Consider the following 27,550-nt stretch of genomic DNA (forward strand, 5'->3'; position numbering starts at 1 on the left):
TCCAAACAGGCTTATTGTTTGTTGAGTGACTTGACTGGAAGTCTGTTTCTACTTCATAGTGAAGCTTCTGATATCCTTGCTCAGATTTTCTCTCTGTTTTTATCTTTTTAGCCTGGCTTCCTAGGGATCCTCCCTTTATCGGCAGAAAACACTTGTTGGTGAAAAGTTGTACTTGAGCCCCTAAAGTGGAAAAATGTTCATCCTTTACTTTTGGATCTATTTGCTGCTTGGAGGCTGCTTTCATCATTCCAGGTTCAAAGTTTTATCTTTTAGCATCAGAAAGAACAGACTGAATATAATTTTATTTTTCAGCTTGGCTTTATAGGAATCCCCCGGGTTGAGAATAGCTTATTCTTCAGCCCCTGATTTGTCAGATTATGTTTAAGCAACTTGAGCCTTTGAGATTTTTACCTTTTGCTGATTGACCTGTTTGTAATTTGGGAATGCTTTAAAGTCTTCCTCCACATCCTACTCCAATAACTTCTCAGTGGATGCAGACTCAAACATGCAAACATCCTTCTGGACCCCCAAGCATAAGTGTGATCACAAATAGGCCCTTCCTGGCTTTCTCTTTCTCTGGTTCTCTCTGTTAATTTTCTAGCTGCTCTCCAACTTCCCTGTTGCTACTACTTCCATGGAGCCAGCAGCCCCTTAATATTTTGTCACCAATGTCTCCATTGCTTTTGAAGCCCGTGGGCATGAACTGTCCACATCTGTCCCATACAAAGTCAGTACCCTTAGGCACAGCTGCAGATATACTAGTCCGTACAGCCTACTTCTTCCCGTAGGCAAAACCTCACTACTACTAAGTCTCTTAGTTAGGGTACGGGATAGAGATCCACTTCTGCCAGAGTGACATCTCTGCTGTAAGAATGGGCACTGGCGGGGGAAGGAGATAGCACCTGGCCTTTTTGGCTTGCCTTCTCCAAAACTCAACTTCTGCCCAACAAGACACACAGGAGAGGGAAATTACCTCCTGGGGCAGAGCCCTTGCCCTACAAGCGGGAGCTAGGTGAGAAAAATGTACCCCAGTCATCTTGACAGTGCTTTCCTGGAATAGAGCTTCTTCAGCAGAGGGCTTGTAGGGGAGGTGGTGAATGAGAGACATAGCCTGTCCTCCCAAGGTGAAATTGGAGCTCTACATTGTATGCTGTGAGAGGAGGGAGTGATTGTCTTCTTGTCTTCACTTCCTGCAGTAGAGATTCTGTAACAGAGCTGGAAGGAGGGTGCATGAGAGCAGATCATAACTCAAATGTCACAGTCATAGACTCTTACTGTTCTTACCAAGATTTAGTAGATTTTATTGAATGTTTCTTTTTCTGTTTGCTATGTGCCCTTAACTTCCAGAAACTTCAAATGTTTTTGATATAATATTCACCAGTTCAATGATTGTTTTACAGGGATTAGTATTCACCCAGATCCTCGCACATCTCTCCTGAAGTCTGCCCTTCTAGGTTTATTTAGAATAAACAAGCTAGAAAAGTTGTGCTCTGGTAAGACAGTGATAACTATTAGCATGTTTACAAAGAGTCATTACCAATGTCATTAGCACTTTTATAAGGAGGTCATTTCCTCCCACCTGGCTTTCCAGGTAGAGAAGAAATAGTTACAGGATTTCTTTTATTCCTTTGCTCTACAACATGCAAAATCCGTCTAAAATGTTAGGAGGCAGGGCAGTGATTAGCTATGGAGAAAAGGGAAAGCATTGTGATGGGAGGTGGTAAAGGGAATTATCTCTCTTTCTTCTTCTGGAAGTCTGACAATGTTTCATTCTCCACCCGAGTGGTGTTTATAAGCTGTGTTCTCTTTCCTTAAGTACATGGATCTGGTTATTGGTATTTTTCACTCTTCTCTGTTTATATTATGTTATGAAAGACAAATACATAGGACATATAAATACAATAAATATTACCTAGAAAACCAAGGAAATATCATCACTAAATGTTTGGTGTGTGTGTGTGTGTATGTGTGTTTGTATGTTTGTGTATGTTTTTCTAGGAGGCAGAGTGGTAAAATTTTGGACGTGTATGTATGGGGTTCCAAAGACATTGGTAATGTTCTCTTTCTGGTAGGTATACATGTGTTCACTTCATTAATAATTTATGTATTTCATGTGTATGCCACATGTATAGTTTGCTAATAAAACATTTTAAAGAGATAACTTCTTTTAACTGGACACATAATATGTACTTTCTGTATCCAGCTTCTTTTTCTAAGAGTAATATCTTTGTAGTCGTTTGTAGGATCAGTTTCCATTTGCTTTTTGTGTGTAGTATTCTATTGCCTGAATGTTCCATCACATGGATATTTGTCCATTCTGTTGTTGCCTGGCATTTGAATTTATCCTGTCTGTGGCTACTTTGGATAAGGGTGTATGCACATTGTGGTACATTTGTCCTGGTGAAAATAAGCACTTATTTTTCATGGGTACATGCTAGGAGCGGAGTTGTTGATTTTCAGGGTAGACAGAGAAGATATAATTTTAAATAAATATTTGAGTTTTTACCTTTATTATACGTACTTGAATATGTTACTTACTAAAATGAGTCTATTTTTTTTTTTTTTTTGTATACCAAAGTGGCCAGAAGATAATTTTTTCTATCAGTGAATGAAAAAGTTGTGAACATACTTAGATTTTATCCATGGGGTGCACAGTTTAGACAGTGAACAAATTTAAATAGGCAGTGGAAGGCCCAGGGAATACATTTTTTTGTGTCCCAGATTCAGTACTGGTTATTCAATAGAATGGTTACATTTCCACACAGAAGAGAAAAAACAATGGTGCCTTGGAATTAATTTACTTCACATAATGTAATAACAGAGTAAGAATTGGTGCTGAAATCTCCTTACAACTTTTCTCTCAATTATTCACTTTTGCGAGCAGGTTGTCTAATGTACTCTTTGTGTGATACCATTTTCTGCATTCCCCTTAGCTTTGTAAAAGGGTGGTGTTACTGTAACCTGTTGTTTCATTATTGGTGCCAGGTACTGCCATTTATAGGAGCAATAAAAGGAAAATGGGTGCAGTCACAGAAAGAATATTTATCAAAAGAATATCCTATTTTGTTCCATTAGGAGATAAAGATGACTTGATCTCAGCTTCAAAGGGCACTTATAATTCATCAAGGAACAATTATGTGATCAATAGCTACAGGCTTATGAAAATGTTCACTGTGTTTTAGCATTGCTTAAGTGGACATCCAAATTAACCAATGAAACCAAAATGCCTAAGCAACAGCAATACTGTGTTAAAGGGAAGGATATTACTTACAGAGGAATGGAACCAGTGATAATGAGAGGCCCCGATTTCTGAGTGCCTACTGTGTGCCAGGTGTCGCACGTAGAACTTGCAGTGGGTTATTTACTTTAATTTTTACAGACACTAACAGATCGATATTATGTGTTTGATGATATTACTGGGGTTTAAGGCGTACGTAATCTGGCCATGGAAACTGATGCAGCTGAGAATTAAGTCTTGACACAATGAACTCCAGAAGTTGCTCTTTTTGCACTTTCATTGTAAAGGCAAGTCACAGATGGAGTTTTTGTTCTTAGGAACAGAAATTTCGGTAAGGACATTGTGGCTTCATAATATCCTGATAATTGTGTAGGATTTTATTCTCCCTTTTCTTCTTTCCTCTCCTGCTCCTTGTCTTCCCTTTGCTTTTTTCTTGCTCCTCCTTTATCTTTATAGCCATCATCATAATCAGTATATATGAGTGGTAAAGCATGATTATTCTCTACAATATGAGATTCGCCTACCTAAATTTTAAAAATGGCAATAATTAAAAACTGAATTAAAATTGGTTGTTTGCTGTGCTATTATGTGAGCTGTAGCTTGGTTCTCTCTGAGTGCTTTTTGGTGAGAATTGAAGATGCTTAGAGAGGGTGTAACCCGAAATAAATGTAGTTTTATTTGGGAAAAAAGTCAACATTTGTCTTTAAGTTTGAAGAAAGGAAAGCATAAAATATTTTATGAAGAGAAGCAGAAAAAGTTTCTTTTCATGATTATTATTTTTTAAATGCAGATATATTAAAATTTGAGGTACCTTGTCTAAATTTGATGAATAAAGTATATATACATGGTGTATTATATGAATATATTAATATACTACTCTAATGCTATATATTAGATTATGTAGTAGCATTTATAAAATGTATGTGTGTGTGTGTCGTTATATAGTAGTAATTTTGAAAGTGTCCGTGAGAAAAATTATAATGAAAAAGAAATGCCCACATCATCATCTGGAAATAACTAGAAATATATATTGCATACAAATGTGGTCATTGCATATACTAAGTAGATTGTATTATTACAGAGAAAACTCTTATGACAGATGAAATATTACAATCTTTTATTGTTTAAAATATCATTTTTACCACTGTTTGGTGAAAATGTCTGTTGAGTGTATACGTTTTCCTACATTCTTATCTGCTGTACACCTCCCATCTCATTTATGGAACATCTACTCTTTGCCAGATATTGTTTTATAAGGAAAAATAAGGCATAACTTTTTCTCTTGGGTTCACCATTTAGTGAGAGAGATGGAGAAGCAAACAAACAGTGTTCACAGAGTAGGAAATGATATCAAGTAGTGAGAAAAGGGCACAGAGGATCCTTTGGGAGCACAGAGAACAAGCTCAGTGGTCAGGAGGCCCGTGAATCTACGGTAGGTTCTTGACACACGACAGCGGCACCAAGGTCGAGTGAGGGCACCTGCAGAGAGATGCGGCCTGATCCATTAGAGTGCAGGAAGAAAGTCAATAGCACATGTTCTTTAGAAATAATGAGAAAACAAAAACCTCGTTAAATAATTTGAGATTTAAAATTATATAAAATAAAAACTCTCACTGTTTTCAAAGTTATAATTCTGTAATATTTCATATAGTAGTATTATTTGATAATATTTTCTTTTCCAGTATAAAATGCCTATATTAAAATTCCTTAAGTTCAGTATACAATGCTAAAACTAATCTAATCTATGCACATTTTCGGATAAAATTACAATTTAATTCTATGATTATTAATTGCCTAAATGTTGATATAAGTGTTCACTAAGGCCAAATCTGACAGTCCCCTGGAAGCCAAAGTGATAAACACTTCAATAAGGAATGCTTTGTTAGTGGTAAAGCTACTCATTGTGGCTACATAATAGATTATTTTTTACACCCAAACCAGCGTCATTCTGTTTTATACATGCATGTATGTGAGAGAGAGAAATATATCACTTACACGTATGCTGAAAACATACTTATGTTAGGAATTAGGACAGGTTCTTCGAAGGCAGTCTTTCTCCGACCTTTTCTATCTTCACCCATTTCTTCTCCATTGCTTTTTCTCCTTAGTCTCTAAAAATGCCCTGTCAGTCACAAAATCAACAGACGATCCCCAAAATACAAAGAACTAACCATTTACTTGATCCCTAGCAGATCCCAGGCTCACACTGTCCATTTATCTCCCTGTGGCCAACAAAAGTGCAAAATAGCTTCTCAGGTGGTCATTTAAGGATGAGTAAATGCCACCAGAGCACAACTATCCCAATGTACAATGTAGTGGGCTTCTTTCTTTTTTTTCTCACGTCATAAATCTGTGCCTGAGAATTCTTCATCATCTAGCTACCTCTTTGATACATTTCAAACCTCTCCACATAACAGCCCCTACCCACCAAACTCCCCTGCCCAGCACTGCCACACACACACATACTCACAGAATAGTTTTCCTCACGTTTTCTCTAGCAAGACCTAACATTTACAAACTATCGTGTTGAAAAGTCCACGAATAATCAGACTCCTTTCTGTACTTCGCTTTTTCATTCACTCTCATCTAACTGGTCATTAATTCCTCAGGATTCCCTTGTTTTGCACCTTTATTTCTTCTTCTACACCCGCACTACTGCGACCTCAGGTTTTGACTTTATGAACATCTCTCATTCATGTCCTCATCACCTCTGCTGACCTCACGAATGATCTCAGTATTAGAAATTATTTGAATGGAACAAGCTTCCTTCCCCTTCTCCTGTTCTGCATATGTTATATTTTTCTTCTGTTTGGAATATTCTTACTCTTTGTCTCACTTGTAAACATATATTCCATCTTCAATTGTGAAACCCGGTATCTCTGAGGTCTTTCCTGATCCGTACTCCCCATAGCTATTGTTTCGTGGCTTAAAAGGATGCCTGTTTGTTGTCTCTAATATCCTTCTGCTAAAATCATCCGTGGGGACTCTATATGCTCTGGAAGACCCAGCTCGACTTTGACCTCATTACAAGTGTCCCCCATTAGTGTAAGTCAGTGATTCTCACATTGTGACCCCAAACAGGCAGCATAAGTACCTGGGAAAATGATAGAAATGTAAATTCTCAAGCCACACAACAAAATTACTGAATCAGAAACTCTTGAGGTTTATGTTTTAACAAGAGCCTGAAGTCATTGTGGTGCAGCCTAAGTTTGAGAAACATGAAGGGACAATATTTTTCTCATTCTCTGTGCTTTTACACCAACTTCCACACTTCTTCAATGGAAGCAATAACCATATTATATTGTAATTATTTCTATTATTTTCTGAACCATTTTACTCTTCCTTTCATAGGTGGTGAACACAAAGGGAGATTCAACCCGTACTAGGAATCTTCACAACCCCTTTGCATTCACCGCCCTCAGCACCTGCTGAGCAGTGGCCACAGCTGGCCGGCGTTCATGTGCTTCATCAGACCTAAGAAGGACGGGCAGTCTCTAGAGTCATTGTAATGCTGATTCCAGTTTTCCTCATAGGTCATAAGGAACTTCGTGGGTGTGAGTCTGAATCCCTTCTGCTCAAAACACGCGATGAACTCTCCTGTATGCCTGCTTCGTGCCTCTCAGCTTGGTGACAGTGATGGTGCCAGGTATACACTGCGTCGGATTGTTCTTCCCAAGATTCATTCACACTGTCTCCAAATCCTTCACGGCCTGCTAAGCGACAGCTACAACTCGCCGTGGACCCGCGTACTTCACCAAACCCGCGGAGAATGGCTGATCTGTCATTTCACGGTATTGCTGCTCCTTGTAATTGTCCGGCAGAGATGAGGTTCAAGAACCTGCTTTATCACTCTAAAGTAACTTCAAAATGACTATTTAATTTGGTCCTCACAATGTCCCTGGTGTGTAAAGTGGGTAGAAATGGGAAACAGGAGAAATGTAGGGCCAAATATTTAAGCAGAGAACATCTGTTAATACCAATGTGTTCCGTAGGTTGAGTTGCTTTTTTTTTTTTTTTCCCAGAAGGAATTTAGGTGAGACAAAATGAACTGGTCTAGCAGCCTAACGTTCACAGTGCTCGTACTTCAGTGATTCCTCACGTTACTGGAAGGACGTCATAGTAACAGAGGTGATTCCCTTCCTAAGTGCTTCATATCAACTCATTTTAAATGTTCACTTCATGTTGACAGCATGATGGAAATTATAAAGCCTGGCTCAAATCCATTGCATGATTCGAACAGAAAACTAGCTCCCTCGCATTTATCCACTCAGCCAATTGTTGCCATTGTCGAGTGGTGATGTCGGATGTGAACATGAAGCCAGTGGAGGCCACGTGACTTGTTGACAATGAAGTTGTCAAGACTAGCATGTCAGTCATTGGTTTCCCAGATTCCCTGTTTTTTTATTGAACCCTAACAGGGCCAGCAATTGTTGTTGGCTCTGAACACAGCTCCCCCTGGATGACACAGCCTTGATTACCGTGATGTGTTGGTCTTACATAAGCGGATATTGTTCCACTCCAGAATGACTTGCCCAGTATTTATCCTATTCAGGGTTGTTTGGAGTCATTTTCTAGTATGTCCTTTAAGACATAAAAAGTGGACCAGGTGGAAGTCCAATAGATGAGACTAATACAGAGTGTGGTATAGAAAGCAGTGGATTTGTTTTCCTCGGAATCAGTCCCTATGTTCATGACGTTCAGTTTCTAGTGGATGTTACATCACATGTAACTCACTACAACTACTGTGTACATCAGAATTTATTGTTGGTCTAGTGTGGTCTAGTGTCAACGAACTGCTGCTTCAGGGGTTTCCCCAGTGCCTGAGTGAAAATTATGCTCAGGAAACTCCAACTTTTCTTCTCATGGTGCTTGGTGAGCTGTCCTCTGTCATCCCATGCCCTGCCCCTTTGCTGGATGCCACTTAAAAGGTCAGTCTATTGGATTGGTTTCCATATGAATGACTTGTTCTGTGTTCACTTTCCTCGGGGCCACTTACGGTTATATATGCAGCATATGATGCAGGCTTTGAACACTTACCCAGCACAATATTTTCTGTGTGAGAAAATAAACGGTGCCATATTATGTATACCAGGCAATAATTTCACTAGAACCACTTGCCATATGTTGGCTACCTTCAATTTCTGCTGAACTAGGTGAACATTGGTACTGAGTTTTGTTTTGTTTTTTTTCCCTCCCCTCCTTAAGTAAAACAGTTGGTCTCGTTATATCTGCTATAGAGATTGAATTAGGGCCTAAAAATTATATGCCCATGAGAGAGACAGATTGACCTCTATCGCTACTGATTTAGAAACTACCATGCATGCTGCCATAGCATGGTGACTCCCCACAGGAGTGATGCAGGTACATTGGTTAAAAATAACGTGGAAAAGTACCTAAGATTGCAGCATTTATTCAGCACACTACAGGGCCGCATAAGAAAGCCCTGTTTAGCAGTTAAAGGTATGGGGGATTCAGTGAATATTCACATTACTGAAAGACTTTCGTTATCCAAGGAGATGATTAAATTCCTCTTAAAACTCTTCATTTCTACATTTTAAATTTTCATTAAACCAGCAGCATGAGGAAAATTATAGGCTCTGTTGAACATTCATTACATGAATCTCACAGAGAATGACATCCTTGTCATCTACAATCAAAGGGGGTTGTTGCATTTGCCAAAAAGTGCAGTGCTATACGAACCTACGTCTAGTGCATACCACAACACTTGATGACGGGGATGCTCCAGGTTTCCTATGTCAGCCACTGATTTCTAAGATCTATACTTTCTCATTGTTTATTGACAGGGCCATGCAGGCACTATTAGAAGTATTCTACCACAAGTCTATCTAGTGCACAGGCAAGAAAAGACCATCTTTCCCTTGGAGCAGTGCTCAGGTTAATAACTGGTCATGTGTGCACCCCGGTCAGAGCTTCTACACATCATCCTTCCTCATGGCATGTGGGCTTTAAACACACAGCGACCTGTTTATTTCCAGGAGATCCCAGGGAAATGAAGGTTCCATGCTGTGATGGCCAGATGTAAATGGTTGCCCATGAGGCTAATTGTCACCTCCTCACACAACATCCTGAAGCCTCTTGTGTGTTCCCTTTGCATCATGCCGCTTTGATGGTGGCCAGCAAGCGTGCCTAATGATCCCAGGAGTGCCATCCCAGTAGAACTTTTCCCTATTGGTGTACCTACTCCTAAGAACAGGCCAGACCACCTTTATCACCACTGCACAGTACTGGTGGTTCAGGGGTTCCTTGGTTCCTGGCATTGGTGGATGAAGGTCTGAGCGATGGGACTGAATCCCTCCCTCTTGGGACCATGATTTCCCGCTCCAAAAGGACAGAGGGCAATGGAGATACTGGTCGTATTATGTCAGGTACCAGATTGCAAAAGGTTATTTTAAATAGCAAGCAGGTTCATTGCAGCAATTGTACAACAAGTATTGGGTGCTGCAAGCAGAGCTTCACCCACAAGAGACAGGTCTGTCAACAAAGACAGGGCCAGTCATGAACACACAGGTTATTGATGAGGGCAGAATGATTCACAGAGTAAATGCCCCTCTGAAGATGAAGTTACAGATATCTTCCCAAATGTTCTGTGGGATATGAAAGGAGAATCATGTGGAGGTGCAGCTGGGGTGAACGAGATGGTGGAAAAGGTAGAATGCTTTGTACTGGATTTCCGGAACATGACCCCGCATTCACGGCCATCAGTTTCTCAGGTGATTTTGTCCTCTAAGGAGCTGGTTACAGTCGATGTCCTATATGAAGACAAGTGGTGGCACATTTCCAAGTATTTCTGTTGCTGAAGGGTGTTGTCAGTAATGGAAGAAAAGTCATGCCCCTAGTCTTCATCCTGTTGTCCTTCAGTGAGTGGATAGCCTCACGCTTCTATCGCCACCGGCTGTCCCTATACTGGTGATTCTTAGAATGGTGTGTTTGGATTCCCCCTGGTTGTCTCCCCCTCTGTGACAGGTCCTGTGTCAGTCCTCTCAAGGGCATTAGCAGGGAACTGGTAGCATGTGCACCATGGTGGTAAGCACACCTGGTAAGATATTCCCTAGTACCTATGTACCAAGAAGGATTCAAGGTCCTAAGAAAGGAAAAGGAAGTGTTACCCCAGAGCCAGTTACCCTTTTTGACTGCTTGTTTCTGCTGGACCTGTCCATTGAGGCCACTGATCTCATTTCCGTCAGCTCCCGCGAGGAAAGCTGGCCATTCCTGTGAACTCTGGCCTGTTCCCCTGCCTCTGATGCCTGTCTCAAAGACATTCTCCCCCGGAGGCTGGCTATCTCCTGCTCTGTACTGCTTCGGGAATGCTCACGTATGTTCCCATTGTGTGACATTATCCTCCAAGGAAATGAAATTCCCTTTAGTACAATCCTTCGCAGATATTTCATCCATAGTTCTCATCCCCGCTGTCACACCGCTTGGCAGAGTACTCAAGCCTGTCTTCTCCCTGAGATGAGTACATGCGTGCTCCTTGACAACTGGCTTTTCTCTCAGAAGTGGGAGAAATGTAATCCATAGTGGTGGCGGGCTTTGCTTGCCTTCTCCTCAAAGTGCTTCGTTTTCACTCGTATTCCAGTCCCGGGTTTTGCCACATCTATATTAGAAATGAGGGTGTCTCAACCAAATCCGATGTGTGGGTCTTCCTGAGAATTACCTGTCCTGTGTTTCCAACTTAAGTCTGGTGCTTGCACTGCTCTCTGATGCTGTGTGTAGGGTCCGAAAGCGAGCTTCTATCCAGCCAGAAGTCTTGGGTCCTCTCGTGCATCAGTGTGATGACAGGTAATCAAGTGCCTGTTGGGAGACTGAGGACGTGAGGGCGGTGGAGTTGTTCGAATCAGCATGTCAGGGCTCGGTGTCAGAGAATTTATTAATTATCGACACCATGCACCCTGCAGCCATAGTACAAAAAGTTTTGGGTGTCTTGGACTGAGCTTCCCGTGCATGAGCCAGCCCTGTCCCCAAAGATGGGTCCATTCATGAATACACAGGGTGTTGCTTCACAGCAGAATGATTCACATAGTCAACGCTCCTCCAAGGACCAAGTTTTAGAAATGTTCGAGAAGGTGCTGTGGGTTATGAAAGGAGAACTGTGTGAAGGTGCCCTGGGGGTGAACGTGATGGTGAAGAAGGTAGAAAGTTTTGTACTGGATTTGGGGAATTTGACTCCCATCATTCATGGCCTTCAGTTTCTCAGGTGCTCTTGTACCCTTAAACACGGGTTACAGTTCATGTCCTGTATGTAGACAGGAGGTGGCACTTTTCCAAGTATTTCTGTTGCTGAAAGGTGTTGCCTATAATGGAATAAACGTCATGCACTTGCTCTCCCTCCTCTTGTCCTTCAGTGAGTGGATAGCCTCTCGCTTCTGTCCCCACCTGCTTAAACCCAGAATTCTCAGAATCAATACCATAGGGACAGCCAGTGGGGACAGTAATCTTTGAATGCTGGCTTTGGACTCCCCCTTGTTGTCTCCTTCTCCACGACAGGTCCTATTTCACTCCTCTCAAGGCTCATGGCTGGGTACTTATAGCATGTGCACCCTGCTGGGAAAGCACGTCTGGAAAGATATTCCCTATTCCCTATGTGAGAAGAGGATTCGCCGTCCCTTGAAGGCAAAGGCACTTTTATCACAGAGCCGGTTCCCCCGCTTTGACTGCTTCTTGTTTCTGCGGACGTGTCCATTGCGGGCAGTGATTGCATTTCTGTCAGCTCCTGTGATTAAAGCTGGCCATTCCCGTGAACCCTGACCTGTTCCCCTGGCTCCGAGGCCAGTCTGAAAGACGTTCTCCCCTGGAGTCTGACTATCTTCTGTTCTGTACTGCTTCGGGAACGCCCATCTATGTTCCCATTGTGTGACGTTTTGTCAGGGCTCCGTATCAGAGAATTTATTAGTTATCAAAAGCATGCACCCTGCAGCCATAGTACAAAAAGTTTTGGGTGTCATGGACTGAGCGAGCTTCCAGTGCATGAGCCAGGCCTGTCCACATAGACGGGTCCATTCATGAATACACAGGGTGTTGCTTCACAGCACAATGGTTCACAGAGTAAACGCTCCTCCAAGGTCCAAGTTGTAAAAATGTGCCAGAAGGTGCTGTGAGGTATTAAAGGAGAACCGCGTATATATGCCGTGGAGGTGAACATGATGGTGAAGAAGGTAGAATGCTTTGTACTGGATTTGCGGAACATGACTCTCTGCAATCACGGCCTTCAGTTTCTCAGGGGCTCTTGTCCCTTATGGAGCTGGTTACAGTCGATGTCCTGTATGAAGACAAGGGGTGGCACATTTCCAAGTATTTCTGTTGCTGAAGGGTGTTGTCAGTAATGGAAGAAAAGTCATGCCCCTAGTCTTCGTCCTGTTGTCCTTCAGTGAGTGGATAGCCTCACGCTTCTGTCGCGACAGGCTGTCCCTATACTGGTGATTCTTAGAATGGTGGGTTGGGATTCCCCCTGGTTGTCTCCCCCTCTGTGACAGGTCCTGTGTCAGTCCTCTCAAGGGCATTAGCGGGCAACTGGTAGCATGTGCATCATGGTGGTAAGCACATCTGGTAAGATATTCCCTAGTACCTATGTACCAAGAAGGATTCACGGTCCTATGAAGGCAAAGGAAGTGTTACCCCAGAGCCAGTTACCCTTTTTGACTGCTTGTTTCTGCTGGACCTGTCCAATGAGGCCACTGATCTCATTTCCGTCAGCTCCCGCGAGGAAAGCTGGCCATTCCTGTGAACTCTGACCTGTTCCCCTGCCTCTGATGCCTGTCTCAAAGACATTCTCCCCTGGAGTCTGACTGTCTTCTGTTCTGTACTGCTTCAGGAACGCCCACGCATCTTCCTATTGTGTGAAGTTTTTCTCCAAGGAAATGAAATTACTTTTAGTACAATCCTTCACAGATATTTCATCCATGGGTCTCATCCCCACTGTCACACGTCTTGGCAGGGTAGTCAAGCCTGTCTTCTCCGTGAGATGAGTACATGCGTGCTCCTTGACAACTGGCTTTTCTCTCAGAAGTGGGAGAACTGTAATCCATAGTGGTGGCGGGCCTTGCTTGCCTTCTCCTCAAAGTGCTTCGTTTTCTCTCGTATTCCAATCCCGGGGTTTGCCACATCTATATTAGAAATGAGGGTGTCTCAAGCGAATCCGTTGTGTGGGTCTTCCTGAGAATTACCTGTCCTGTGTTTCCAACTTAAGTCTGGTGCTGGCACTGCTCTCTGATGCTGTGTGTAGGGTCCGAAATCGAGCTTCTATCCAGCCAGAATTCCTGGGTCCTCTCGTCCAGGAGTATGGTGGCAGGTTTTCAAGTGCCTGTTTGTAGACACTGGACATGAGAGCAGTAGAGTAGCCTGTATCAGCATGTTGGGGCTCGGTGTCAGAGATGTTATTTTAGATTACCAGTGTGCATGCTGCAGCCGCAGTGCACCAAGTTTTTGGTGCTAGAAACGGAGCGGTCACTGCATGAGCCAGGCCTGTCCACAAAGACAGTTCCAATCATGAATACAGAGGGTATCCCTTCAGTGCAGAATGATTCACAGAGTAAATGCTCCTCGAAGGACCCAGTTTTAGAAATCATCCAGAATGTGCTGTGGGATATGAAAGGAGAACCATGTGGAGGTCCCCTAGGGTTAAATGTGATGGTCGAGAAGGTAGAATGCTTTGTACTGGATTTCCCGAACATGACTCTCTGCATTCACGGCCTTCAGTCTCTCAGGTGCTGTTGTCCCCTAAGGAGCTGGTTAGTCAATGTCCTGTATGAAGACAGGTGTTGGCACATTTCCAAGAATTTCTGCTGCTGAAGGGTGTTGCCAGTAATGGAAGAAATGTCATGCAGTTGCTCTTCCTCCTCTTGTCCTTCAGCAAGTGGATAGACTCTCGCTTCTGTCCCCACCGGCTGTCCCTATGGTGATTATTCTTAGAATGGTAGGTTCGTATTCACCCTGGTTGTGTCCTCCACGACAGGTCCTATTTCACTCCTCTCAAAGGCTCATAGCGGGGTGCTCATAGCATGTGCACCCTGCTGGGAAAGCACATCTGCCAAGATATTCCCTATTCCCTATGAGAGAAGAGGATTCGCCCTCCCTTGAAGGCAAAGTCAGTTTTACCCCAGAGCCAGTTCCCCCACTTTGACTGCTTCCTGTTTCTGCGGGGCGTGTCCATTGCGGGCAGGGTTCGCTTTTCTGTCAGCTCCCGTGAGGGAAGCTGGCCATTCCTGTGCACTCTGGCCTGTTCCCCTGGCTCCCATGCCTGTCTCAATGACGTTCACCCCAGAGTCTGACTATCTTCTGTTCTGTACTGCTTCGGGAATGGTCACGTATGTTCCCATTGTGTGACATTATCCTCCAAGGAAATGAAATTCCCTTTAGTACAATCCTTCGCAGATATTTCATCCATAGGTCTCATCCCCAGTGTCACACCTCTTGGCACGGTAGTCAAGATTGTCTTTTCCGTGAGATGAATGCATGCATCCTTCCTTGACACCTTGTTTTCTCATGGCAGGGGGAGAAATATAATCCATAGTGCTGGCGGGGCTTGCTTGTCTTCCCTTCTAATTGCTTCACTTGCACTTGTGTTCCAATCCCGGGGTTTCCCTCCACTGTATTAGAATTGCGGGTGTCTGAACCAAAGCCTTTTTGTGTGTCTCCCTGAGAATTACTTGTCCTGTGTTCCCAACTCGGGTCATGTTCTTGCTTTGCTGTGTGATGTTCTTTTACGGTACAGAAGGGGGCCGAGCCCGTATCTCCCTGATTGGTGAGAAGCGTGGGCCCAGAATTGGCATTTCAGACATCAAGTTATCCAAGTTATTTTCCTTTATTGTCTCCTCTTCCAGTCCCTTTTTTAGGTGTTGCATTTTTGGAGTGAGTACTTTGGGCTGTGAATTCAGCCTCCTTCGGGTGACACAGCCTAGCTGGCCCTTATGTGCCTATCTTTGACTGCAGGGTGTGATTGGTTTCAGTGCCAAGCGCCTTGTCTTTCGTTTACCCCAGCACGGACTGTTTGCTTGTCATTGCTGGGCGTGTGGTGTAAGATATGAGGGGGAGGTTAGTTGGGTGCTGTCCTGTGGAGGAATGTGTGGAGCATGTGGTAGAATGCAGTGTACTGGTTCTTCCCAAAAATCACTCCCTGCATTCCCGGCCTTGATTTTCTGAAGGGCTGTTGCACCTCATATCACTTTTTACAATGGATTTCTGGTTTTGAAGTATCTGGTTTTCTCTTTTCAATGCATTTGTTTTATTTCATGTGTTTCACTAGTGGGTAAGGTGTATTTTGCTCATGAGGCTCGTTCTCTTCATGTTTAGTTTTTTCATGACCTCTTGCTCCTATCCCCATTGCCTGCTGTATTGCTGGATGACATTGCACTGCTGAGAGTCTACTGAATTAGTGTCTGCAAGCATCCCTCCCTCTGTTGGTCATTTTCTACAGGCTTTGTTGGATAATCACCAGAAATGATGTTGTTTTTTTTTTTTTTTCTTGTATTTTATCTCATGTAGAAAAATGGTTCATCTTTGTGATCAGTATTTCTGCTTTAGAGGTGCCCTATTTCTTTTTGAATTTCATGGAAGCAAGTCTCAGTCTCGTCCTCTGAACTTACCTTGCATTCTCTTTCCTGAGTTACTCTACCAAGCTCACAAACTTGAAAGAAGCGTTGGTAACTGTCTTACAATCCACTGAATTTCTGTTCAAAATATCACTTTTCACCTGTTTACCTCATTACATACCTGTTGGACAAAGACGACAAGTATTTCTGAGATCATTTTTTTTCATTGGTTATAGGAAGTCTGTGAATTAGTCTTGTAAAGCGTCAATTTACCTTTTTGCATATTCTTCAGCAACTGTTGGACAATGACCACAGCCAACCATATGTCAATTTACTCCAGCAGTAGTAGAGAAAATGGCTGATCCAGTAGATTATCATACTGCTGCTTCAAGCGTTCCTCGCAGAGTTAAAGCTATGTCATGGATATGAATCAGTGTCCCTTTTGATCAAAATGCTTGATGACTTCTTCCATAATGCCCTGCTGGATACAGCCCAACTAAATGGCAATGAATGTGCCTGTTTTATACTCCATTGGACGGTTTTTACCAACCATTATTTGCCTGTGTTCACCTTTTTCAGCACCTGCTAGACATGTACTTTTTCAGCTATGGGAAAAAGGGCAATCTATCGAGTCAGCGTGGTGCTATTTGTGTTTTTTTTTCTCACATTTCATCTAAAAAATGATACATCCATGTATCCAACACCCTTCTGTTCAGATGTGTGACATCTGACTTGTTACACCCGACTGAATTTACTTCACCAGCACTGGGAAGACTGGACAGTAAATCATATCTTTGTAGTACCATTTCTGTTGTTTCTCACAGGTCAGAAAAACTGTTTTACCAACGGATCTGTCAGCACCATGCTCACCCAGTGAGCTAACTGGCCATCCCTATATGGGATCCGAACCCATGGCCTTGGTGTTATCAGCAACGCACTCTCCCGAGTGAGCCACAGTCCGGCCCTACCAACGGATCTGAATGCTTTCTGTTCAGATGTTTGAAATCTATCCTATTAAATCCCCTGCTGCATGCAGGTTGGCTTGATGATAATTTCAATGTCAGTTTACAATCCATTACATTGATTTTTATAAACATCACTTTCTATGTTTACGTCCTATTGTACCTACCGAATAGTGTTAAAATCGGTGCTGAGTTTGTGTACAGTTTGTGTACAGACCTGGGCAGGATAGGCAGTGTATCAGTGCAGTGTAATGAAGACTCATGTATTTCTCTGAAATCCAAAGGATTGCCAAGACAATGTTGCTGAAATTTTCTGCTCAATATGAGTGATGCCTTCCACTGTCACTCTGCCTTTTTGCCACCTCACTTGATGGCAGTGAAGTAGCTGCCACTACAGTGCATTGGAATTGTTATTGCCATAGTCACTTGCCCTTTGGTAAAATCTTTCAGCTTTGCTGAGACAGTCACCACAACCCACTGGAGGTAATGTACCTCACCAGTTCTGAAAATAGTGTACCATTTTAATGTAGTGATGCTTTACATTTTCCTCATAGCCTGAGTGCGTGCCAGTTTTCTTAAGCCCTTGGCAATGCCTTTCTTCTCAAGCACTTGATGACCTTTCCAGTAGTGCTCTGCTGTGTAGTCTCCTGGTTGATTGCAGTGAAGGTGCCTGTAGGAAGTCACTGACTGGGTATTCCGAGCATCACTTCCGCTGTGTTTAAGTCCTACCGCACATGCTAGACTATCACCACAGTCAAACATTTGCTCGTGTACTTTTCCAGCCCTGGGAAAGTAATGGCCTATCAGATCAGTGAAATACTACTCCATATGTATCTCACTTGCCCGGAAGCCTCTGGACAGTCTAGGGCTGTGAGGGACTTCCCCCACATGCAAACCTGTCAAAGCATTGGCCAAATAAAGCTTGTGTATGCTGCCTTATTGTGGTCTTATCTTTTTCCTTGATCAGCCCTGAAATCTCTTGAATTCCCTATATGGAGGCATGAAAAGAAGGTGGTAGAGTAATCTGTGATTATCTGTGGTGCATAAGACTTTTCTTAGAACGTGTGTTGCCCATTTTCTGTTGCTGCTTATAACAGAATACCTAAAACTGGGTAATTTACAAAGAAACAGAATTTATTTCTTACAGTGTTGGAGGCTGGAAAGTCCAAGGTTCAGGGGGCACACCTAATGAGGGCCTTCTTCTTGGTGGGATTTCTATGGAGTCCTATGGCAATGCAGGGTATCACATAGTGAGATGGCTGAGCAAGGGCATTTCAACATTCTTTCTTCTCCTTATAAAGTCCCAAATCTACTCCCTGATAACCCATTAAACCATTAATTTATTAATTTATCCATTTGTGAGGGCATGGTCCTCTTAAAAGCCCCACCTTTCAAATACCATATTGGGGATTAAGTTCCAACATCAGCTTTAGAGAGGGGATAAACATTCAAACTATATCAGAACATACTTTCACATTTCACATATGCCAAAAAGTTATGGGATTGGGATGAGGATATTTTGGCATGTAGTACTATTCTACAACAGTAATTATTTTTGTCACCACTCACCGGGTGATGGAGCACAAAGGATTACTCAAAGTCCATTTCTCCAGAGCAATGAGAGGCCTGAAAGGGTTAATCCCAGGAAGAATTCCTTCAAGAGAGAAGGATTCCTAGGAAAATAACCCCAAATCAGGTTTTCTCTCAGTTTTTATTGTCCAGACAAGAAAGTTACAGAAAAGGAACACAGATGGTTACAAAAACAACAGTAAGATAATCATCATGGCAGCACTTAGTTCCTTAAGAAAGTCAAAGAAACAGCTGGAGGCAAGATGTGAAACATCCCCCACCCATTAAACTTGAAGCCTTTAGCTCACATAGTGTCCCATCATTAGATTTAGCTGCACCAAGGACGACTGCCCTTAAAGCCAACATTTTTACTGTGTTACAATTTTTTTTATCTACAACAGAGACTTTAGTCCGGGGAGAGTATTCTGTTTTTCCCAAGCTTAGCATTTCTGCGTGCAATCCGAAAAAGTTAAGCTATGCCTAAAACTACAGGGCTGTGGCCCCACTGAGCTATAAGTTAGGTCCCGTGAAATACTTTTCCTTTATTAATGTTGGACTCCTCCACCATTTTGGCAGAAATTTGTGTACAGTGGACTGACCTAGCATCTAAAAAGTCAGTACCAATTTATCAGGGATAACTAAGTGAGGTGCTAGTTCGGAAAATTGAAAATCTAAGAGGCATCCTCAATCCCTGTGTTTCACATTCAATTAGTGAACAATTCCATTCATTTATAGCTATAAACAGTTTTTAAACCTGTATGCTTTTCACAAGTTCCACTGCAGTCACCTGCTCTGGTGTCTTGACTTGTCACTCTGCCTCCAAACTCAAATCCTTAAGATTCATCATCCACAATCACACTACCCTGGTCCTTCAAAACAGAATGTCTGTTCATGGTAGAAGTACCCATTTGTGGCTCCTGTTGCCTTGAGCGATCCCTCCACGATCTGTACCTTGGACCAGCTCTTCAGCCTCATGTTTAGGTTTGGTAGCATTGTCTTTCAGAAAGCCATGTTAGGGCTCACAGTACTTGATGTGTTAAGCAGGACTTCCTCAATTTCCACTTGCAGTTTTAAAGGTGAAGTTAAGAAAGGTAGAATGGAGCCCCCATCTACGCTGTTTGTTTTGTTATCATCCATAGAATCCATAACCATATTGAGTCCTGTTAGATTCTGCAGGTAGACAATACAATTTCTTATCTGTCAGTGTTTATCTTGTACCTTTTCCTGCTCTTAGCACATATTAGATGCTGAAACCTATTGGTTGGTTGGTTGAATAAATGAATATTTGGAGAGTTGAATGAATATCTAAAGAGTATGCATTTTCATTTAATTAGAGTGTACTTAAAATACTCTATCCTGAAACCAAATTTTTTTTATTTTAATGCCCAGGGCTTATAATTTTAATTTTGATGTTCAATGGTCAGTTTGCATCTATTTTTCTATACACAATAGAGAATAAGCTGGAGAAATATGTTTTCAGTCATGTGTCTTACAAAGTTTTGTTTGATTTTATTAAATACTATTTTATTGTTCCTCAGTTAAATCTATTGGAACAAATAGAAGATAGCATGCAGAATATGTAAAAAGAAGCAAAATGTTTATCATCCTTTTATCTTTATGAGTTCCTTGGTTTCTAAATAAAGAAGAGTTTATTTAACTAATTAAAAGTGTCAACAATTCTTTCATCACAATAATAGTAGCGAGACTTAAATGATCTTTTGTCATCTATATGCAATTTAAATATAAATAGAAAAGATTTCCAAAAGGATTTATTATTTGTCCAGAAACGTTTAAATGAAAAGACTGGCCTCTGTTTTATTTTCCTTCTCTCTAGTGAAGGGCTGTTTTAGTATACCAGATTTGTAACGCTAACATTTTTCATCGAAACGTAAGTCAGAGAAAACCAAATACTATTTGACCTTTAGAAACTGTTTTTTGTTGTTGTTGTTTGTATCTGAATGGATTCTCTCTCTATTGTTTGAAGGAAAAAAATGTTTGACATGGTGATCTTTAGCCAGGCAATGTACAAAATCATTTATTAATTTTCGACTTGGTAATTCTGTATAATAATGAGAAATAAAGCACTGCAATATATCACATATAAAAAATTACTGAAATTAAGTCAGTAGCAGATGTAGGGTTAAAATACAAAGCACTGGTTCTTCATGAAGTTCCATAAGTAATACTTTTTAAAGATGTAGAAAATTAATGACATTTGAGCTTACCATAAATTAATGTTCAACAAGAATTTTAGCATAGGTGACTTTGTTTTAAGGAAGGTATCTTTCACGTAAATTATTTCTGCATTTTGGTAATCATTGCATTCACGATAATTTTTTAAATTTTTTTAATTATAATTTTATAAAAAATAGTTTTGAAAGTTTTCTGGGAAGTGGGATTTGTAATTATATCCTGCCCTCAAAGCATGTTATTTATGTATCAAATGTGCGAATATGCCTTGTCCACTAGTATTGCAGATACGCAAAGTTCAAGCAGCATAAATTAAAAATGTTATAATCTCCTTATCCCTCACAAAGTTCTTTGAAACCAGTTTAAAGTGATGGAGAATAAAATGTGAAAATATAAACACCATCACTGTAGATACTAAAGGCAGGTAATATTTAAGTAGGAAAATAATAAAGTGTTCCAGTGAATAAAAGTCAAGGCAAATAATTATTCTGGTAGGGGGTGTGGTAGAAGAGGGGTTGCGTTCCACAGATGTCACAGCAGCCCCCGATGGTCCATGTCAGGGCTTTTCTCTCTGCCGTGCTGCCTCTTCATGAATTCAGTTCCCAAATCACACCTCGCTCATCGAAAATCATGAATGGAAAAATCAGTTTGGGTAACCCTGATGTTAAGTAGAAAATTTGGATTTTTAAAGCAACAATGAGGAAAATCACACGGACCCTTCTGCAGCGCCTTGAGAGACATATTTCCCCCTCCTGGGAAGTCTGGTATTTTATCATAGGTGACGCACTTCTGTTAGATAAATCCACCCCAGGAAGCTTTTCACATCTCTCTCACCTTGCTTGCAAGGACAGTGAGTCAGGAAAAGCTGTACTAGAGGGAGAGGCAGCCAAAAGGGAGCCCAGCCGTCCTAGCAATTCCACTGTTTGGTGCAATGGAAATTTCCTTAGCCTTGTGTCTTCTTATACTTTCTTGTGTGATGTTGTGGTTTTGTCTCATTGTAGTGGCACTATCAGAATAGGGTGATGTAATGACGGGAGTAACGTATACCCCTTGTCTTCTTCCTTAATCTACTGAGAATGCTGCTACTCCATGCAATCCAGTAAGTCCCTTTATAATGATGTGATAAAAGTGTCCTTTTATTTCCAATTACAAAAAAAAAAATTTATAACTAATTAAGGTTGCATTTTATCAACTGTCTTTTCAGTATCCATTAACATGATCATACAGTTTTTACCATTTCATGCATTCTAGTATTAAATTTCTTCACATTGATTCAACCGTTACATAAACTGGGATTTGTTAAAGTTTATTTTTAGCATGTTGCTGGAATTAATTGCTGGGTTTTCTCCTAGGATTTTAAAACCAATTTTCTTAGAAGAACATCACGTAGGTTCTTTTTCAAGTGCTGATCCTTGAAACCCTTTCCCCCACCCCCAGAACATACATTATCATCTTGAAAGTGATATAGAAAGATTTCTAATATTGTCTATGTTTAGAAATAATTATAATGCATTAAAAAAATGAGTTCACAGATGAAGAATCTAAGTGAACCATGCATATTTTAGAGGAACAGTTTTTTGAAAACGTCTGACATCATCATTGATTTCAGGTTTTATACTTCTTTCTAAGTCCAATTCGGCTGTTTACAGTTCCAAAAGAAAATTTTATTGTGTTAAGATTTCTAGTATCCTCATGGAATTTATAGAATATTTCCCATAGGATATCTACCTTTGTTGCTATGTTCTCTTTATATTTTCTAGTGTGTATATACATTTTTCTCATTTTTCTATAACACTTGCCAAAAGTTCACCCATTTTTTGTTGTTGTTTAATCAAAGAAAAAAATCTTGGATGTAATTTTCAATTCTATTCTTTCTGTTTTCTGATTCATCAGACTTATCTATATTTGTTAAGTCCTTAGTCCTGTGGTCATTAAACTTGTTTTCTTCTTTTGATAACTCTTGACTTGGCTAATAGGCTCATTTATTTTTAATCTTTCTCAATTAATAACGACAATATCTGTAGCTATGACTTTTTCTTGGAGTACTATATTGGCCACATGAAATAAGACATATAAATATACATTGTACTCATTCTTATTTTCTAAATAGGTTACAATTATAGTTTTATTTTTTTTCTTTATTCCAGTAATTGCTTCAAAAAATGTTTGACAACAGCAAAAGAAACAGCAGCCCAAAATGGCATGAGTCAAAATACAGGCTTCTATAAATCATGTCAGGGGAATAGCCAAAAGCTCAAATAACAGATATGAGACACTGTAAATAACTCGACTTCAAATATGAAGACACCACAAGTTACATGTCACATGGAAGGTACTAAAAACAAATTCATTGTGATATAGCTTGATGGAGATCTCAACAAAATAGATGGGAAACAGAACTAGACACTAGGGTTCTTGTCTCTCAACATAATGTCTTTACTTGCTTACACTTTTCAAAACTTTGCACAAAATTAGTATTTGTTCTGACATACAAGTTTTAAGTAGTAAATGTTGAGATTTATATCTGTGTAACTTGCTTCATAAAATGCTCATTTCAGCAATTTCACGTATGGGAGTTTAAGAACTTATTAGTAACCATGGTAATGATGACAAATAAAGCAGTTTCAATCATTCTGAATATGCTAGCATTGAATTCTAAATGTTCAGAGCTTAGAGAATGTAACTAAAAAGTTCAGATTACTGTTGCCATGAGCAATACAAAAGGGCACCAAGTTTCCTGAGACAATAAAAATTCTCTTTCTCCATGTTCTTGATACTCCACAACACTACTGAAAAGTGATTTCTGGGCACACAGCTATTGATCTACTGCTCTGGAGTAAGTAAAACATGAGATCACACAAAAAGACAAAATGTGTATTCTTTCAGTTCATGCAAGATGCCTTTTAAATTTCACCAGAGCCATAAATGCATGTGGGGATACGTAGGCTCCATTTACCTGCAATAAAGCAAGAAGTAGGGAGGGTCAGTGTTGCTTTTAAACTTTTACCTTGATTATTCGGTTTCATTGTCACAAACAGGAATTTAGTAAACCTATAGTGCTTAAAATTAGTATAGTAAACTGTGAAATTATTTCCAATGTGACATTACTCTGTATATTTTTATTGGGTTCTGAGAAATGTATCTGGCTGAGACACATTAAAAGAAATCAAATAAAGCCTTTACTAACTGAACATGGAAACTTTTTATAAGATAAAACTTTTCACTTTTTAGGTTAACTTTTTCATTAAATAGCTGCAATCAATGATTTTCTAGAGTACAAGCTACAGAATTTTAAAGAAATGTGATCCTTTGTTGTTTAAATTGTAATAAAATCAGTATACTATATAATAAACATCAAAATGTTTATATTAATACACTATCTTCAATATAATTGGGTAACAAAATAATTTTATCCTCTTTAAATTACTGATTAGTATTTACATGCATGGAGAGACAAGAACACTGTGCAAAAATATTCTATTTTAACTCAGTGGTTTTCAGTTGGGGGTTATTTTGTCCTCGAGAAAACATTTGGCAATGTCTGGAGCCATTTTTGGTTGTACAAATGGCAGGAGAGAGGGGTGCTACTGGCCTCTAATGGTAGAGGCCAGGAATGTTGCTAAACATCCTACAGTCTATAGTAACATCATTTAGACCTATATCTTTTACCTTTTTTGTCCTTGTAGTTGGGATAATAGAAATAACCCACACAAGAAAGAACTGGAGATAAAAGGGAACAAAATAGTGTGATTGTGTGTGTTTGTAAAACTAAGCATATATTGAGGCACTCATACTTACCTGGCTGTGTCCAGCCCAGCTGGGGTTGTTAGACATCCATGCTGTGCCACGCTATGCAGTAACCAAGACCCCCACCCAGATGTCATGTCACCCCGCCTTCTCTCACTCTGTGGTTACCACAGACTTGCTAACACCCTGCTGCAGCTACAGGCCCCCTAGGTCTCACCCTGTGGTTTCCACAAACTGCTAAAACAGAATTTTTCAGCATGCTTCTCACCTGCTGTACTTTTCCACCCCGAGACAGAGTCATACCCCCATAAGATCATAAGATCACTGCTCTTGCTCAGTCAAAGAAACCCTGAAATACTACAATATAAAAATAACTGCCCCACTGTGTTGGGGAGCTCAGCCTTTGGACTTGAGTCTGCTGAGACAACGCCAGCATATCAATAACCTCTGTTTTCCTGTTTTAATCCTTGGTGTTTCCTGCCTGTACCTGTGAGTTCACAGTAACTCACTGCAATACAAGCAGTAACCCATGAAAACTTGAGTTGCACAAATTGACTCTGCTCTGGACCCAAGCAGTAAGTGAAATCAAGCAATTTGACCTATTTTCACAAGAAAACCAATTAAAATCAAGGGTATTGAGAAATGGCAGGATCACCTAGAGCACCACAGGCTTTTGAGAGGACTCCTATTATACAGAACTCCCCATCCAGCTCTAAAGCACACAGCTTAGACCAGCCACTCCTCCAGAGCCTCCCAGGCTCTAAGCCGATTAATCACAGGCTTCCTCCCTTTTGCTGCCTTCACCTCAGAAAGTGCCTGGGCTGAGGAAGTAGGGAGGGAGACTATGTCTCTCAACAGCTCACAGGCATATGCAAGCCTTGATAAATTTGCATTTAACTCCTAGCCACTCTGCCCACTTAAACAAAAAGGCTTCAGTTTCTTGGACCCATTTTCTTTGAACGGGAGTAATGTGCCTTAAATAGTATAATAATGACTTCACCCGGCACCATTGTGTTTTATACATGTTACCTATTTTAATCCTATAACAATCAACTGAAGTAGAGAATGGTTCCACTTTAGAGATGCAGAAATGGAGGCCCAGACATATTAGGTATCTGTCCATGTCACATGACTAGTGCCTGGCAGAGCCTGGGTTTCAACTTGAACTATCTGTTTTTGAGTTTGAGCTCTTAATCACCAAGACTGCTTCCTCTCAGTGACAGACACAGATAAGGAGAGAAGTGTGGATCTGCATATGTATACATATGTGGATGGGATATAAATATGGATGCAAATGAACATATAGATGACTATAACTATATGCCACTGTATCTATCTTTATATATCTTCTAAGTATAAAATAAATAGTAAATATATGTCATTGCACTTTTTTCCATGTGCTCTTTTATTTTCATTTCTTGTAGGCTTTCTTTTTTCAGTTCCTTATTCCAGTAACTAGGTTTCTTCCTTCCTTTCCTTGATCTATTTTCTGCATGGGGGTAATTGCTTCCTATACTATAAGCAACTGACACTTCCCTGAAGTAACTGAAAAGACCCCAGGGACAGATTTATAGTCAGAGGCCTTAGGTGTTAAAACACCCTTGGGACTCCAGTTGAGCCTGAACATTAGAGCCCTAGGGAATGGGTATGTCTTATCATTTTTCATTGCTTTCCTTTGTTGCTTATTCTTAATAGATGGCAAAGACTCCCATAAGTATGTGCCAAGAGCAACCTCAAGAATATTACAAAAAAGGCATATTCTTCCTCTCATATTTTCATTATTGAATTAAAGTGAAAAACAGGCTAATATTGCTGAAGTCAGCATAAATACACAAGACACAGAAATTAGATAATTAGGTAGATATAATTTTTGAATAATGGGGGGTACTTTGAAGATATATAGAATTGCTATATAGTAGAATTCTATTTCTCCTTGAGATATGCTGCTAAAGTTATCTTTTGTGAAGAGAGAAATATATGCAACCAAGAAAGTCAGACACCATAAATGCAATGGCATGGTCAGGTGTGACTGTCCTGGGGAAGACTGGCGCTTACCTTCTGATGAAAGGAAGCCACTCAGCACATGTGACCTCTCATTCTCTGCCTCGGGCAGTGAAAAGAGAATAGGAGAAGTTACAAAAGGAACGTTCAGAACGTTTATTTGAGAGGAAAGGCAAAAAAAGGGTCTCATTGGTGCAAGCTGAATGATATTAGAAAATATTATCTATGCAAGTTGTCACATCTCCTTACTTCATCATCTTTAAAATAAAAGCAAAAAAAAAAAATCTTCTGCTCTGTATAATAAAACCAGTCTAGGTAATCTAATGCTACCTATGGATGGCATGAGATGCACAGAGTAAAGTATCAATGAGATAATCTCAAATGGATTTTTTTAAAGATGAGCAGTAAGGGGATCTTAACCATTGACTTGGTCTTGTCAGCACCACGCTCTCCAAGTGAGCTAACCGGACATCCCTATATAGGGATCTGAACCCGTGGCCTTGGTGTTATCAGCACCAAACTCTGCAAAGCGAGCCATGGGCCAGCCCCTCAAATGGAAAATTTTAAAATGAGTTCTCCATATACACCTGCATTAAAAGAGATACAGCTTGAGCAAATGAGTGGCAAGCATCGTAATGAGATTACTACAAAGAGTGATCCTACTGATGAGTGAATGGGACAAATGGCTGTAAAAACCATGTTTACAAAGATCTTTTATGAGTTCAGAGTGGGAAAAAATAAAGAGAGAAAAAATACATTTGGAAAGAGAAACAGTTGTGAAAAGTCAAGGGGCAAGATATGCTGAAGGCAAATTCAAATAGCACACATTTGTAAAGCTAGCATTTCAACTGAAGCTTAGTACAATCAGAAGCATGTGGAAAAAAGAAATAAACTCAAAATTAGTTTACCTCTATTTAAAGCAAAAATAAGAAATAGGATAAGAATAGTTCTGTTTTGGAGACAAATACTTTAAGGTAGAGAGATGACCAAGTAGAAGCAGTTGATACCTAATTGCCCTCTATTCTTTCCATTAAGGAGAAAAAGAGGGCGGTGAGAGAAAGGAAGGGACATATGGAGACATATATTTGCCTGTCCCGAAAAGCTGAGAATTCTAACCTGATGATTTTATAACATTGATATATAACTTGGCTTCAGCACCTATTTAAAGAGAAGGGAAAGAGAACGGTGACATGCTGTAGAGCAAAGAGCTTAACCACACAGGTTCTTGACTCTGACTCCAGGTTTCAAATCTAAGCTGAGTTTTACTGTGGAAACACGGACAAGTTTGTTCACCTCAA

At 40.5% G+C, this 27,550-nt stretch overlaps 1 protein-coding gene across 9 annotated transcripts in view; it reads left to right on the plus strand.

Annotated features, from left to right (window-relative positions):
* The window catches only part of LOC134366963 (uncharacterized), a 311,090-nt gene that overhangs the window by 82,006 nt on the left and 201,534 nt on the right, over positions 1 to 27,550 (plus strand). For 7 of the 9 annotated variants that reach the window (XM_063083556.1, XM_063083555.1, XM_063083560.1 and 4 more), the window contains one exon: positions 6,772 to 7,029. In XM_063083556.1, coding sequence (XP_062939626.1) covers positions 6,826 to 7,029 — 204 coding nt within the window. In that variant the 5' untranslated portion in view covers positions 6,772 to 6,825. Of the gene's footprint in view, positions 1 to 6,771; positions 7,030 to 7,260; positions 17,685 to 27,550 lie in introns of those variants that run through there. The other 2 variants (XR_010022376.1, XR_010022377.1) reach the window with 2 other exon arrangements.

This window comes from Cynocephalus volans, chromosome X (assembly GCF_027409185.1).
Source record: "Cynocephalus volans isolate mCynVol1 chromosome X, mCynVol1.pri, whole genome shotgun sequence".
NCBI lineage: Eukaryota > Metazoa > Chordata > Mammalia > Dermoptera > Cynocephalidae > Cynocephalus > Cynocephalus volans.